Source organism: Pezoporus occidentalis, unplaced genomic scaffold (assembly GCF_034315485.1).
Source record: "Pezoporus occidentalis ecotype Australia unplaced genomic scaffold, CSIRO_AGI_Poc_V1 ctg260, whole genome shotgun sequence".
Lineage (NCBI taxonomy): Eukaryota > Metazoa > Chordata > Aves > Psittaciformes > Psittacidae > Pezoporus > Pezoporus occidentalis.
Genome location: NW_026914503.1, coordinates 123,609 through 137,427, shown reverse-complemented (window position 1 = coordinate 137,427; position 13,819 = coordinate 123,609). Strand labels below are relative to the sequence as shown.

At 37.7% G+C, this 13,819-nt stretch overlaps 1 protein-coding gene across 1 annotated transcript in view; it reads left to right on the top strand.

Moving 5' to 3' along the window:
- MLLT3 (MLLT3 super elongation complex subunit) overlaps positions 1-9,320 on the top strand; it is a 125,188-nt gene extending 115,868 nt beyond the window's left edge. The window contains exons 10-12 of the mRNA XM_062624067.1: positions 133-204; positions 1,502-1,573; positions 6,563-9,320. Of these exons, the coding sequence (XP_062480051.1) occupies positions 133-204; positions 1,502-1,573; positions 6,563-6,694 (276 nt within the window). The 3' untranslated portion in view covers positions 6,695-9,320. The remainder of the gene's footprint in view (positions 1-132; positions 205-1,501; positions 1,574-6,562) is intronic.
- The last annotated feature ends 4,499 nt before the right edge of the window (positions 9,321-13,819 follow it).

The following is a 13,819-nucleotide window of genomic DNA, read 5'->3' as shown; positions in this document are numbered from 1 at the left end:
AGTTTTGAGGTTTGATTACATTTTCTCCAGAAAAATGTTATAGTCTTTGCATTATTAACTTGTAGCAGAATATTTCATATGTAACTATATCCAATGTTGCATTGAAATTTTACAGTTTTCTTTCTTTTCCAGATTTTAGAAGTGAAAAGTCCAATAAAGCCAAACAAATCTGATAAACAAATAAAGAATGGGGATTGTGATAAGGTAAATGAGAATGAGGTAATAGTAAACTAGTCCAGAACATGATACTAATGTATTTACTAAACACCAACCTTTGTTACAGAATGAAAATCTTAGTACATCTTTGCTTTGGGTTCCCTTATGTGCAGGTCTTTCTTCTTTTTTTTTTTTTCCTTTTTTTTTCCCTGTAATTCTTTCTTCTTCTGTGCTATTTTGAAAGTATTTTTCTCCTCTTCAATACATGTGGTGATTTGGCAAATGTCGCTACTTGGGAATCTGCCAGCTATTATTTATCTGCTCTACACCATGAGTTTGCATTGTGCTTCACAGTGAAGTTTTTAAAGAGGAGAATTCACAGGCCTACTCCTAGCCAATAAATCAATCAATTAAAATAAAAAAGGTATATTTTCCATATATCATTTCTGAAAGCTGTGCCTTAGGAAGTGGCAGTGTGATTTAGTAAGTTAGTTAGAAATAACATGAAGCAGGATTTACCATTTAACATTGAGAAAGACCATTTTGTTGAAGATCATTTCAGCAGGCCATAGGTAAGAGCTCTAAGTCCTTGTGTGAGTGAACATAGCACAATTTCCCAGTGTGGACAAGTTCCTCTGAAGGTTCATATTTTACAGGTATTGATGTCAACTTTGTGATAACTTGCGGCAGGCAATGAAAGGTTCAGTGTCTGTTGCTGAATTTTCAGTGGTGTGGTCCATACGCTTTTTGGTTTCTTAAGCTAGGTGCCATATCTCTCTCTGCTTAAAAGGTTCTTAAGGCTCAGGCTGAAGGAGAAAGCTGATAACTGGATGGAGAGGTGGGACATGCTTGGCATCCCAGGAGGGAGGACAGTGGAATTTGCCATTGAAGTAATCATGGTTGATATTTTTCCCCTTACATCTTCTTGTTGACACAGAAAATTAATTACATAGTTTAGAGAAAATGAGGGATTTAATTGTAAGCCTTTTTGTGTTTGGGTCTTATGGGAAAAGGTGGGAGATGTTTTTTAAAGATGCTGTTTTAGCATCCCCAGTCTGTTTGACACTTTTTGCCACAGCTGAGATATAGGCATTATCTTGTACAGCAAAGGACTGCATGATAAGATTTTCATTGTCTTGAAATGTCTAAGCAAACCCATAAAAACTTATATTTTGGTTGTGTTACGCTAGAGGAAGCCAGACTACTAAACATGAACATTTAACTCTAAGAAGATTCAAAATAAAATTTTCATTTGTAGTGTTTTTGAAGACATCTGAAGTTTTTGAAATATGTAACTATGACTTAATTAACAAGTTGTTTATGGGGGGGGGGGATTTGTTTCTAGGCATATCTTGATGAACTAGTGGAGCTCCACAGAAGATTAATGACTTTGAGAGAGAGACACATACTGCAGCAGGTGAGAAGCTCTCTCATGTAATATCACAGTGTACTCATTGAGGTAGAGAAGTCACATCATATTTTTTTGCCTTCATCTAAAACTTTGTAATCAGATTTAATGGCCTTCAAGCCTTTATAATCCATATACAGCCCATTACCACTTTGAGTGTAGCTTAGAGAATTGTTCAAGCTTTTAAAATCGTGATTGGGTAAGCCTGGAGCAGGCTGATCCAACCTTACAGCTGAGCCTGCTGTGGGCAGGGGCTAGGACTAGCAGGCTGGTGTGTGCATGTTGTCGATACAGCCCTAGTGAAAGCTGAATTTATGGCTGGATGGTGCAGGCTAGAACAGCAGTGCAGTTCTGTGCTGGTAGCTGGTAACTGTAAAACTGGCTACAGGCATCTTCCAGAATTCAGTGAAAGAGCCAAGATACTTACCAGTTGTCTGTTAAATGGTACTAGCAAATGCTCTACATTGTTATTAAATAATGCAATTTAGTTTTAAAGCCTTTAATCCCTTAACATTCTGCGATTCATTAGTTCATATAAATTTATCAATTACAGAAATATATTTGGAATATTGAATGGATAACTTGTGGAGAATCAGTGCTTCTCTGCATTACAAATAAACTGTCATCTCAGCTTAATTGTCCTTACTGCTTTGCAGCTATTTAAGTAATGTAACTACTTCTGGTGAGCGCAGAAATAAAGAGAGTACAGAGCTGAGAGAGTTTCTAGGAATGAGTGTGAAACTTCTAGACCAAGAAATACAGGTACATAGAAACTATAGGAAGTACAAAGGTAAGAAGAGCAAGGAATAAAACTGCATAAAGATATGGTGGGCTACTACATGAGAAGAGGGATTGAGTGCAAAAATATGCAACAGAAAACTGTAAATAGCTACAAGAGTTAAAGGTGGTGGTGGTGGCGGTGTTGGAATGTAGTGGTGGTGGAGTTGTGTGTTCCTGAGTGTCGATGTAAGCACTTTAGTTCATGTCAGGGCAGAAATGTCACATGTCAGAGTCTGCTACCTGCAGACTCTTGGGGAATTTTGAATTTCTTGGGGAATGCAAGAAAATTGCAAGAGGAGAATGAAGGCACTGATCACTCAAAAGCACTAGCTTTCAAAACTTAAGCTGAAGCATGTGAAGAAGAGAGGACAGGTTTTTGCAGTCTCAGTTGTTACCAGGTCCATAGGCATGACAGCAAATAGGAATGCAGCCAAGTTGGAAGTGAGAAAAATGTATCTGAGAATGCGTCTCTTTCCCAGGGGAGGCATTTCTCTTTGAGGCATTTTGTTAAAGGAAGCTGAAATAAATCTGCAAAAAAGAGGGGGGAGGCAGGAGAGATGCGATACTGAATTGCAGGTACCTGGATATGTAGCTAAGTAATCCTGATGTAAAATGATGCTTATATAAGAACTGACCAAGAGGGAGAAGGCCGGTGAAAAAGAAATTTGACCAAGAAATTATTCCTGTGAGAATCACTTGAGCAATTTTTATGTGAATATTGGACCATGGCTAGACAGAAATTGGTCTGAAATCTCTCTCCCACTTCTTTCACTGTAAAGAGAGGGGTTAGGTTTTACAGTGATGAGATTTTATTTTTTTTCCCCCCTCTTGACTCGATTTCCAGTGAAATAGTAGGGATAACTGAATCTGCAATCAGATATTCATGCTGCGTCCCATGTATTCAAATTTGGCTGGCTAAAGCTGGGTTCTGAAGTCTGCATTTTCAGTGTAGATGATCTTAGTGTGACCCCATGAAAGGCAACAAGATTTTTGTTAAGACTTTGCATCTTGCTTTGAGATGTCAGAAGTCATATCTTCAGCTGCTGAAAAATCTCATTAAAACTGGTGAACTAGACAGCACAGGCATAAGGGAGAAATTGAGGATATACAGTACTGCTGAAAATTAGTTTCTCATGTCCAAAAATTGCTTATCTTCAGGTATCAACTACTGTCAGAATTTTCTGCAAGGGGAAGCTTGCCAGTCTGGAAACCACATGGCCTAAAGCCCTCCATAAATTGAAAAATTACTTACGTCATTAGTTGCACTTTGGCTTCATGAAACAAACACACTCATTTGCTTGTTTAAAGCCAAATAAATAGTTTTACTATGATGGATAATGATGAAACTGAGCTAGGAAGACATTATGTAAACAGAAATGTACATTACAGCAGAAAAGCAAAGCTTACTGTAGCAGGAACAACTGGGATATTTTTGTTCTTTGCAACCTGAGCTCTTGGAATAAAACATTTTAATGCTTTGTTTTTAATATTATAACTGTCAGACTTCCTGGCAACTAATCTTTACTCTTTTGCAAGTATTTTTGAATAGCACCAAGATGCATATGCTAAATACTCTTAAGTCGTGAATTGCTCATTGACTAGCGTACAGGCAGGTGTTCTTCATTGAGCTGTCTGGGTTTATCTTGATAAATTTTTGCACATTCATTAAAGCTGTTGGGGTTTATTGCAGTCTGATTTACCAGGTTATATTTCTGTATTTACTGACTGTATTTCTTGAAGGCTGGTTGAGCGGTATGTTTAAAATGTTTATATTTCCCTTGGCTTAGAGCTTAGAAGCCTGAAGCAGCACCTGATCAATAGAAATCTGTTTCAATTTTTTAAAATATACTTATTTTTTAAAAATAACATAGTGTTGTTTAAAAATACATGTGTTAATACCTTTATATAATACTTGTTTCTAAAAGCAGTATTTTGCTGTGGGGGTGATGAGGAGTGGTATTCTTCCACTGTAACACAAGGAAGCATTGGACAGAATTGGTCATCTTCTTGGCCTCAGATTCTGTGCAACCATTTAACAATCAGTTTTGTCCCATTTGATTTTTTTTTTTCCTCCTGTGTTAGTTGTAGAACAGTAGGAGATGTAAAAGTGTTACAAGAATCCGCGAATCAACAAGTAGACAAATGGAGGTGATGATCACAGATTAAAAATTCCCATATGGAAAAAATTTAAAGCCAAGAGCACAGATTTAAATGAAGTGTTAATAACAGAAGGATTGTTCCTAAGTACTTTAAGAATTTTGGGCAGCTGCAAACCAAATTAAACAGGTTGGGTTTTTTTTTTCTCCAACCTGAAAAATGGAAGGTGATTGAGAAGGGGGATTTTTACTGTAACAGGCATTTCCTTCTTAGTATTTTATCTTGTTTCCATTCTGTTTAATCCATCGTGGACAGGGTGGATGAAACAGAATTGTCATTCTCTGCCTGACAATAGACACGAAGTTACTTTGTTTATCAACATAATCTTTACTTCTGTGGTCAAAAGAGAAAAACCATCTATTTATAAAATGAAATGGGGAGCAGACAATTACCAAATATTTCGTTTAAATAATTTTTCTTTTTCAAGTTAGTGTAATCCTAACAGATATATCACTTAATGTGTGCTGTGTAATACAGATATATGTGGGCATATATCTGTATATTCCTCCAGCTATGGAAAAGGAATTACACTTAGTGTAATAAAGATCAAATAAGCAAGGAATATCTAGCAACAACATTTTGGTGGAAATATGTTTGGAAGCTCTGCAACTAAATGGGCTTCAAATTGAAGGGTGCAAACAGGATATTGATCCAAGCCTGGGTGCCAAGAAGGGATGGCTGGAAAGACTTGAGCAGAACAACGTTCTGCCAGTCCACGACACTAGCCAGAGACCCTCTTCAGGGTGCGATACCTTTCTGTGTGCCCCCTTGGAATGTCTGTCTCTTGACATGAAACAGCACATAGGAGATTCATAGCCGTAGTGTGCTGGCACTGTTAGCTCCATCTGACAAATAATAGGGTGCACATCCTAGAACTACCTGCAGTTACTTGTTACAACAAAACGGTATTGAGTATGACCATTGTAAAAATGTGAACTACATTTCAGACACTAAAAATACCAACACTGCAGAAAGGCACAAGTTAGAGATGTTCTGTTGATTTTACATGATCATAGAATGGTTAAAGTTTTTAGGGACCACTGGAAGCCAAATGGTCTAACAGCAAGTACACATAGGGGTGGTTGCCTAGGACTGTGTCAGATGGCTTTTGAATATCTCAGAGGATGGGAACTCTGCTGTCTCCTTGGGCAGCCTGTGCCAGCACTTAGTCACCTTCACAGGAAGAAAAGTGTTTCAGAGAGAATCTCCTCCATTTCAGTTGGTGCCCATTGTCCCTGGTCCTATTGCTGGGCACCACTGGAAAGCGCCTGGGTCCGTCTTTACACCCTCCCTTCAGGTATTTGTATCCACTGATAAAATCCACCCTGAGCCTTCTGTTCTCCAGGCTGAACAGTCCCATCCCTCTCAGCCTCTCTGCATAGGAGAGATGGTTTAGGCCCTATTCTTTCAAGATCTCACAGCAGCTCTTCTGTTGCCTGTTTGAGTGATAGCTGTGATATATATATTAAATACTTGACACAAGAAGTGATCTTATGCCGTTTGTACGATTATTTCATGATCAGTTTGGTTTTTAAAAAAATTATGTACATCTGTTACTCGAGAAATAACTGCTGGTATCTGAACTGTTGATGTGAGAGCTCTTGAGTACAATTTTTATTTGATGCAGACCAGGTTCAATAAGGATTTATTTCTTTCCCTTGCTTGCAGAAAGGCTTATACCAAATATTTTCTAGAGTAACCTGCTTAGCAGCTATGCACACAGATGTGCCAGACAGCAGAGGTTTACCCTGGATTTTTCATTTGTTTGGGGCTGGAGAGGAGGGGATATTGTGCTTTTTGTTCTTTTTTTTTTTTTTTTTTAAGACTTGAATTATTAAGGCTTAGAAAATACGCAGATTTTGTTTTAAGCTAAGGAACTGTAGTAGTCTGAACCGTAGTTTGTGTCAGAAAGGAAGTGAGTGATAACTATAACGGTTTAACGAGCAAGTCGTGGGGCAATTTGGCTTATTTTATGCCTTTCATATGATCTGTAATGCCATATTAATACACTGAGTGGGAATGTAAAGTTGCTGAAATTGTCAACTGCGTTTTTCCTTTCAGATAGTGAATCTTATAGAAGAAACTGGACACTTTCATATCACAAATACAACTTTTGACTTTGATCTTTGCTCACTGGACAGAACCACAGTCCGTAAACTACAGAGTTATCTGGAAACATGTGGAACCTCCTAAAGATTCAGCGTCTTTCTGCATCAGAACCTGTTCTTTAAATGACACATTCAGAATGATGCAACCAAAATGGGGGTGGGGGAAGAAAAGAACCCTCTTCAGCTTTATTTTTACTTAAAGCCAGTGATCATCTATTGATAAGGGAGAAGAAATGTGACAAGACTCAGAGGACCACTCTTCTCAAGAAGAAAATGCTCCAGAAGAGTTTGCCTGGGTAGCCTTGAAAAACAAATACACAAAACGAAACAAAAATACTTGGTCTTAATGAATGTGTATGGTATCATGTATCTCTCTCTGTGGTGTTCCAGTCCACAAGATGAATGCATGTTCAACACACTGCCTTATTACTTAACTGATCTATTTATTACTGCATACATGTATTCTAAAGTTAATGAGTCATTGAATGGTACTACCAGATGTTGCAAGTAGTGAAGTCCCATATGTGCTCTTTTGATGCAGTACTATCAGAAGCATAATAATCTTATGTTAAAAAGCCACTTCTTGCAATCTTTCTCTAGTCTCTAAAAGCACTACAATCTTGTTTCCACTTCTGCAGTTCCAGGAAACAAGATACAAAGTTGGGGATCAAACAGTAATCCTATATTTGTTGCTTCTCTGCCACAGTGGGTTGGAACAGTCGGTTGGACCGCAGGTCCTTGGTTCTATCCATTTATTGATCTTCACCATGGTAGAAAGTGCACCAAATAGGATTATATGACTTGCTGTCTAGCCTTAGTAAATAAACCAGTGGGACTTTTAACAAAAAATGTTATGTATACTGTCCTGAATCAGCAGCTTTTGCAGCCTACATTCTTGTGTCTGATTTAATGTTATAAAATTAAATATATATGAGTGAAGGTGTTCTGCAGGATCATTATAAAAGAAGAAATACTGGTCCTGTCTCTAAGGAGATGTAGAGAATTCTTAATTTGCAGCTATTTATTGAGTTTCAGCACTCCTCTGCTGCCAGTGTGTGACTCACTTATACCGTAAAATTATTTGCATAACATTTTTGTTTGTTCATATAGTATATGGTCTGCTTACTTTGTTTTGAGGTTTTGTTTCTGATTTTGTTGGGGATTTTTACAACTGCTAAATTAAAATACTTTGGAAAAAAAATATACAGTTACATGTTGGAATAAATACATGGTATATTGCATATATATGTGTGTGTGTGTGTATATACCCGTAGACATGCACCTGCATATATATATATACACACACACACGCACATATGCATATATGCTTTTTACACTTTCCAGATTTTGGTATTTGTTCAGTAACCTGCTTGTGTTTCCAGAAGGATTTCTTGTCTATAGAAATGAGTATTCTTTCATGCCATCCATTATTCCTTAAAAATCCCTGTTTATGCATGATAAAAAGATAGCACGTGTACTCAGTTTCACATTAAACCGCCATGCTCTCTTGATGAAATGATCGCCCTTCTCTTGGGAGTTCAAATTCCCCAATGAACAGGGAAGACAATTATAAAAATACTTCTGGATGCAAAGATTTATTCAGGTTTATTAGCCTTAAAACTGTATCTTGTTTCTGGGCAGGCCAGTACATCATGTGTATGCTTATATGCCACATGTAGTCTGTATGTGTAGAGCTAAACACAGTATCTGTATGAGTTCGTGTTTCATGCTCATGGTCTGTGCAGCACTGTAAAACTGAATTTCTTTGGGGGTTATTTCTTATTCAGATGGTAAATCCTAATACTGTTTCTTTAAGTCCAAAGAAAATTTTACACTTTACTCTTTTTGAGAGGGTGGGATGCAAAATGGGTTGGGGAACTTTTTTATTTAAAATGTTGTTTGACCACACTCCACAGGAAGTCCCTCTCAGGCTTCGCAAGAATTAAGTGTACTTTTTCAGTAATGTTATGACTCTTATTGATGATTGGCATGAAGCATACTTGAAATGTTTTGTTCTTCTAAGTCCATGTCTTAATGTGCAATTGGTCGTGGGGAGGGGAGTGGAAGTGTAATTCAAAACATACTTTTGACGTAAAGAAGGTGATGATGGGGTGGGGATAGGGGTGCATGTGAAGGGGATAAACTTCAGTTTTTATTGATTGTTTTCTATGGAATGTTTGGAAATCTAAAAGCAACCTTAAAACATTTGGTCTACTAGTGTGTATTCAACTTCTTGTCTTAGCTGTATCAGATACATACGGAAATTTGTCCATTTTGATTTGTAAAACACTAAGCTTTGTGGTAGAAACTCACTGAGTTTCAGGAGGGGAAGAATCCAGTTATGCTTCTTGTATGACTCCACTGCTTTTTTAGAAATGGTGAAATGAATAATTTAATCCATAAAATAACAGATAAGCTTCATTATACACCGAGATCTGGGGTGGAAGAAAACAGCAAGTAGGCAGAATAGGTGTGAAAGGGAGATGACATCAATTACAGCATCAGTTACTGCTGAAATTCATGCAAACTGTGGATCATACTTAAACTCTTAAATTTTATAATTCAGTGGGAAAGAAGATAGACTGCAGTGGTGTGTGTGTTGACTTTTTCATGAAATTCTGATAGTTACTAAGTGTTGATCTCGATTTTAAAATACAGCAATTTTCATCTAATTTTGTATGGAAAACCAAAATAAATCCTTGTTCACTCAATTTCAGACATTCATATTTCTCTTAAAAAGTAGTGAGATACCTTTTCAAGTCTTTCATGTATATAGGCACCAATTAAAGTGTTTGGACAGTAAATGTTTAGGAGTTTGACTTAATATCAAGCTGTTTAAAACAGAGTTGTAGAATTTGGGTTATTTCATTGAGTGGACTAGCCAGGTTAGCAGCAAATTGCAATAGCTAAACCAATCATTTTCAGCATAAGTGAGTCACTGTTACTCAAACAGTGTTTGTGTCTAACAGTAAGGACAGTTTTCATCTTGCCACTTAACTTTTGATCTCAGGAAGTGATGTCCAATTGGGTAGACAAGTTTTGATATCTTTTTTAGAAATTTGAATCAATTGAGAGGTTTTACAGAAATTTCATTATCATCTAGATTTAAAGGCCATCTTAGTCCACAGAAAGGAGGAAGTGAGGAGAGTCTTCCAAGGTAAAAGAAAACCCATGTTCAGTCTTCAGCTTTTGGATCATAAGAAATGGTTGACTGTTTCTCTTCTGTTTTGTTGGGTGTTTTTAGGTGAAGTCTACGCTTTTGAAGTAGTGTACGCACAGTACAGTGCATTTGGAGAGTCCAGTAGTTCTTGGGTTTTGCCTGATCTGTTGTCCTTTCTCATTCTCACAATGAAATAAAGTATGTTCACTATCTGGTTTATGTCCCCGGTAAGTATCATGTTGTTTTCTTAGGAGCTATACTAGTGTTTCATAGCCTCTTGAACGACCTGTTGATTTCAATCCCCATTACCTATTTTGCAAAATTAACTGCCCTGTTCAGTTGCTGTGTGCATTATTTTACTCCAAGTACTAATGGTAGGATATTTGATTTGCCTTATACCGTCTTTGTTCATGCACATCATATCCTGTCTTTTACTACTGGCTGTTTAATGGCAAGCAGTATATCTTTTAGCAAACTGTTGTTTCAGTCAATAGAGGAGCAGGTTTTTATGTTTGCTCATTGGTCCATTGATGCAGATTTTGTTGTAGTGCAGTGCACTGAAATTGAGACTCACAGTGAAAATTCTGTCAAGTTTCAGCTGCAGTAGGAGCCAGCAGAAACTGCAAAAATAAGCAGTGTAAAACATGTTCCAAAGTTTAACAAGTGCAAGGCATGTGTTTTTATGAGCCTCATTAGTTTGCTTAACTGTTAAGCAGCATACAGTAGAATGTAGTGTATACCAGGAAGCTATTCTGTATACTATACCAAGAAACTTTACTGTTGAGCATAAAAGGCTTATGAACAGATGATGGGGACTAAAACTCGTATCTGCAGTGCTTTTGTGTGTGCTTGGGAGTTAATCAGTGCATTAACACAACTAAAGCAATGACATTTACAAGGCTGGCTCTGTGTCTGAGCAGATAAATAAACATCAAACCACAATCAGATAAGAGCCTTGCATTTATTTGAGTAGCAAGAAATGCAGCTGTGACTAGACAGGGAAAGAAGTATTGCCACAGTGAGAACAATACCCTTGTGGAGGGACAGGGTGGGGTACAGGAACAAGACTGGGAAAAAAATGAGTAAAGAGATCCCTTACTAGGTGCATGTGGTCCTTATGTTAACATAGTACAGTTTGCTGGTCAGCAGTTCTGCCTGCTGTAAGGTAATGGTGACAGCTTGCAAAATGGCAGCTTCTTTGGTTCACTGCTCTAATGACTGTCGTTGCTGACTTGATGAGAGATGTGTTGCAGCATCATACAAACTTTTAAGCTGTCTTACTATTTGAGATGCTAATGTCTGTTTAACATTTGTTTGACTACTGATTCTTACTTAAATTCTGTATTTTACCTCAGTCAGACTGATACTGGTGCAAAATTACGATCTTTCATTTTTCATTCTTTATTTAATTTTCCCAGTCTGGAAATATGAGCAAAGTCAAATGTAGGTCTGTGAATGCAGCAGAAGATATATTTTCGCCATCAGTATAATCCTGACTAGAAGTAACCTTTTCCTTGAATGTTACATCAGATGAGTCATTTTCCTATGTTCCTTCAGACAACTGATGCTATAAAGCTACAGTTTTCATTAGGAAACTTTATCCTTCTCATCACAGTGAGGAATAAATGATTACCATTATAATTGCATACAGGGGGACAGAAATCAGGGTCCGAGCCCTTTTTAGGAAACAGTAGGTCTGTGAAGCTGTCAGTTACATCTTTTTAAAAAGACCAAGAAATAAAGCTTATTTCTTGTGTGGAGAAAAAGGTGAGGAAAAAAATCTGCTAAAAATACTTTCACTCTGATAATGGTGATTTTTTTTTTTTTTTTTTTTTTCCCAGTGGCCATATTCCCATTTCAAATCCTTAAGCATCTAAAGGTCAGTAGACAGACTGCATACAAACCATTCAAAGGTATTGAAAAGGTAAAGCAAATCAGTTGTATTAAAAGCCTGGTTGCACAAGTAATAAGGTCATTACTGCTTTCGGTGCAGGGCAGACATTCCGCCACATGTGGTTTGTGTATCCACATCTGAGTGGGTGGTCTAGAAATCAGTGCAAAATGCCGCAGGAGGGCTTAGTTTTTGAGTAGTGCAGAGGAGACTTTCAGGATGGGCTCAGCCAGCACCACCCAGGCTCTCCACGATAAAGCCGTTCTCTTTCAGCTTTCGTGAGCAGCTAAGTTTTCACTTTGCCCGTTCATCTAAATATTTAAATTCTTTTTTGCAACTGTATTAGTCCTCACTCAGTAGTTTGTACTTGATAGGTTTGTGCTTGTGGTTAGGTTTGGGGTGTGAATATTTTGATACAGTTGTTACTTTATTTGGGCAGACCATAAGAAGATAGAAGTGGAATGTGGTGGTGGCTTCTTTAATATTATTTTTTTTTTATTTTCTACTTCTGTCCAGCAAAATATAAGTCTCTGAAATGTTTTCTTCAAAAAATCTCTTGCATGTGGAAAGAAGTTACTACTGCTTTCATCAGTGTCACTTCCTATTAACAGTGTATCTATATTATAAGAGGATGAGTTAAGATGAAGCCTCTGTCAGAATGTATACATGTAAGGTTAGATGTGGCTTGATGGAGTGTTTGATGGTCTGTTGGACCACTGCAAGCAGGGTAGCATAGGAATGTTACTTTTATTGTTATTATAGAACTGTGTGAATCTCAGTCTGTGTAGCAAGTGAAGTGAGACATTAAGATACTAATTTTTTTACTCTCTTGCTCAAGATCCCTTGGAAATCTGCGCATGGTCCATGTAGAAAATCAGTTACTATTAGTGCTGGGATTTTTCTGTGTAGAACAGTTCTTTCTCTTTGCATTACAGGGTATCAAGAGTGCGTGGCTAGAATAGGCGATGCTGTTGTCTTACAGTTATGGAACAGATTTCTGCAGTGCCTTTTAAGTTGATTTATCTTCAGACTAGCCATGATGTTGATTGCTCACATAGATTTTCTTTATTCTTTTTTTTTTTTGCATTTCTAGAGGTGTTTTTTTTTAAGTTGTTCTCTGTCTCTCCATCTGTGGAATTCCTTCTTTCTTCCTGGTTCATGTTCTTAAAATGGTTAACAAAAACCCAACAGGACTCAAGGTCTTTCCTTTGACAATGTGATGCATTAGACAGCTGGTGTACTTTTAATAGCCTAAATCAATACTGGATCTACAGTTTCATCTTCAAAAGCAAGGAAAGCGAAATTGATTCCGTTACACAAAATTGTTGAGGTTGGAAGGGATGTTGAGAGGTCATCTGGTCCAACCCTATGGTTTCTCTCTGTAAGCCTGTTAGGCTTTTGACAGACCAGTTGGGAAAGCTCTTGGTACAGTGTCTTTCTCATGCAGTGAGTGTTCAAGTAAACAAAATGTTACTTTCAGCATCCAGGCACACTCTCGTAAACCTTATGGTGCCGTTCTGTAAAAACAGGGTTTTTTTTCTTTCTGGATGAGGAGATTTTCTCCAAGGAACGAAGCTGGTACAGATCTTCCTCTGTTAACAGAAAATGGAAATAATTTTAAGAGATCCTTTTAAAAAATTGGGATGTACTGCCTTACAGTTCACATGCACTTGGTTGGCTGTGGATTTTATACTAATGATAGTGTTTCTTCTTATATAATTATTAACGCACATATTATATATAAGAAAGATAGAATGGTTTAAGTTGGAAGGGACCTATAAAGATACCTGGTCTGTCCCTCTGTCTGATGGGCAGGGACACCTTCCACTAGACAGGTTGCTCAAAGCCCAACCTGGCCTTGAACACTACCAGGGGTGGGGCAGCCACAGCTTCTCTGGACAACCTGGGCAGTGTCTCACCACCCTCACTTCTTTATGTCCTCTTTCAGTTCAAAGCCATTGCCCTTTGTTCTGTCACTACAGTCCTTTGTAAAATATCTTTCTCCGTCTTTCATATAAGCTCCTTTTACCTATTGAAAGGCCACATTAGATCTCCCCTGGAGCCTTGCCTTCTCCAGGATAAAAACCCCCAACTCTCTTGGCCTGTCTCCACAAGAGAGTTGTTTCAGCCCTCTGACCATTTTTAGCCCTTCTGGGGAC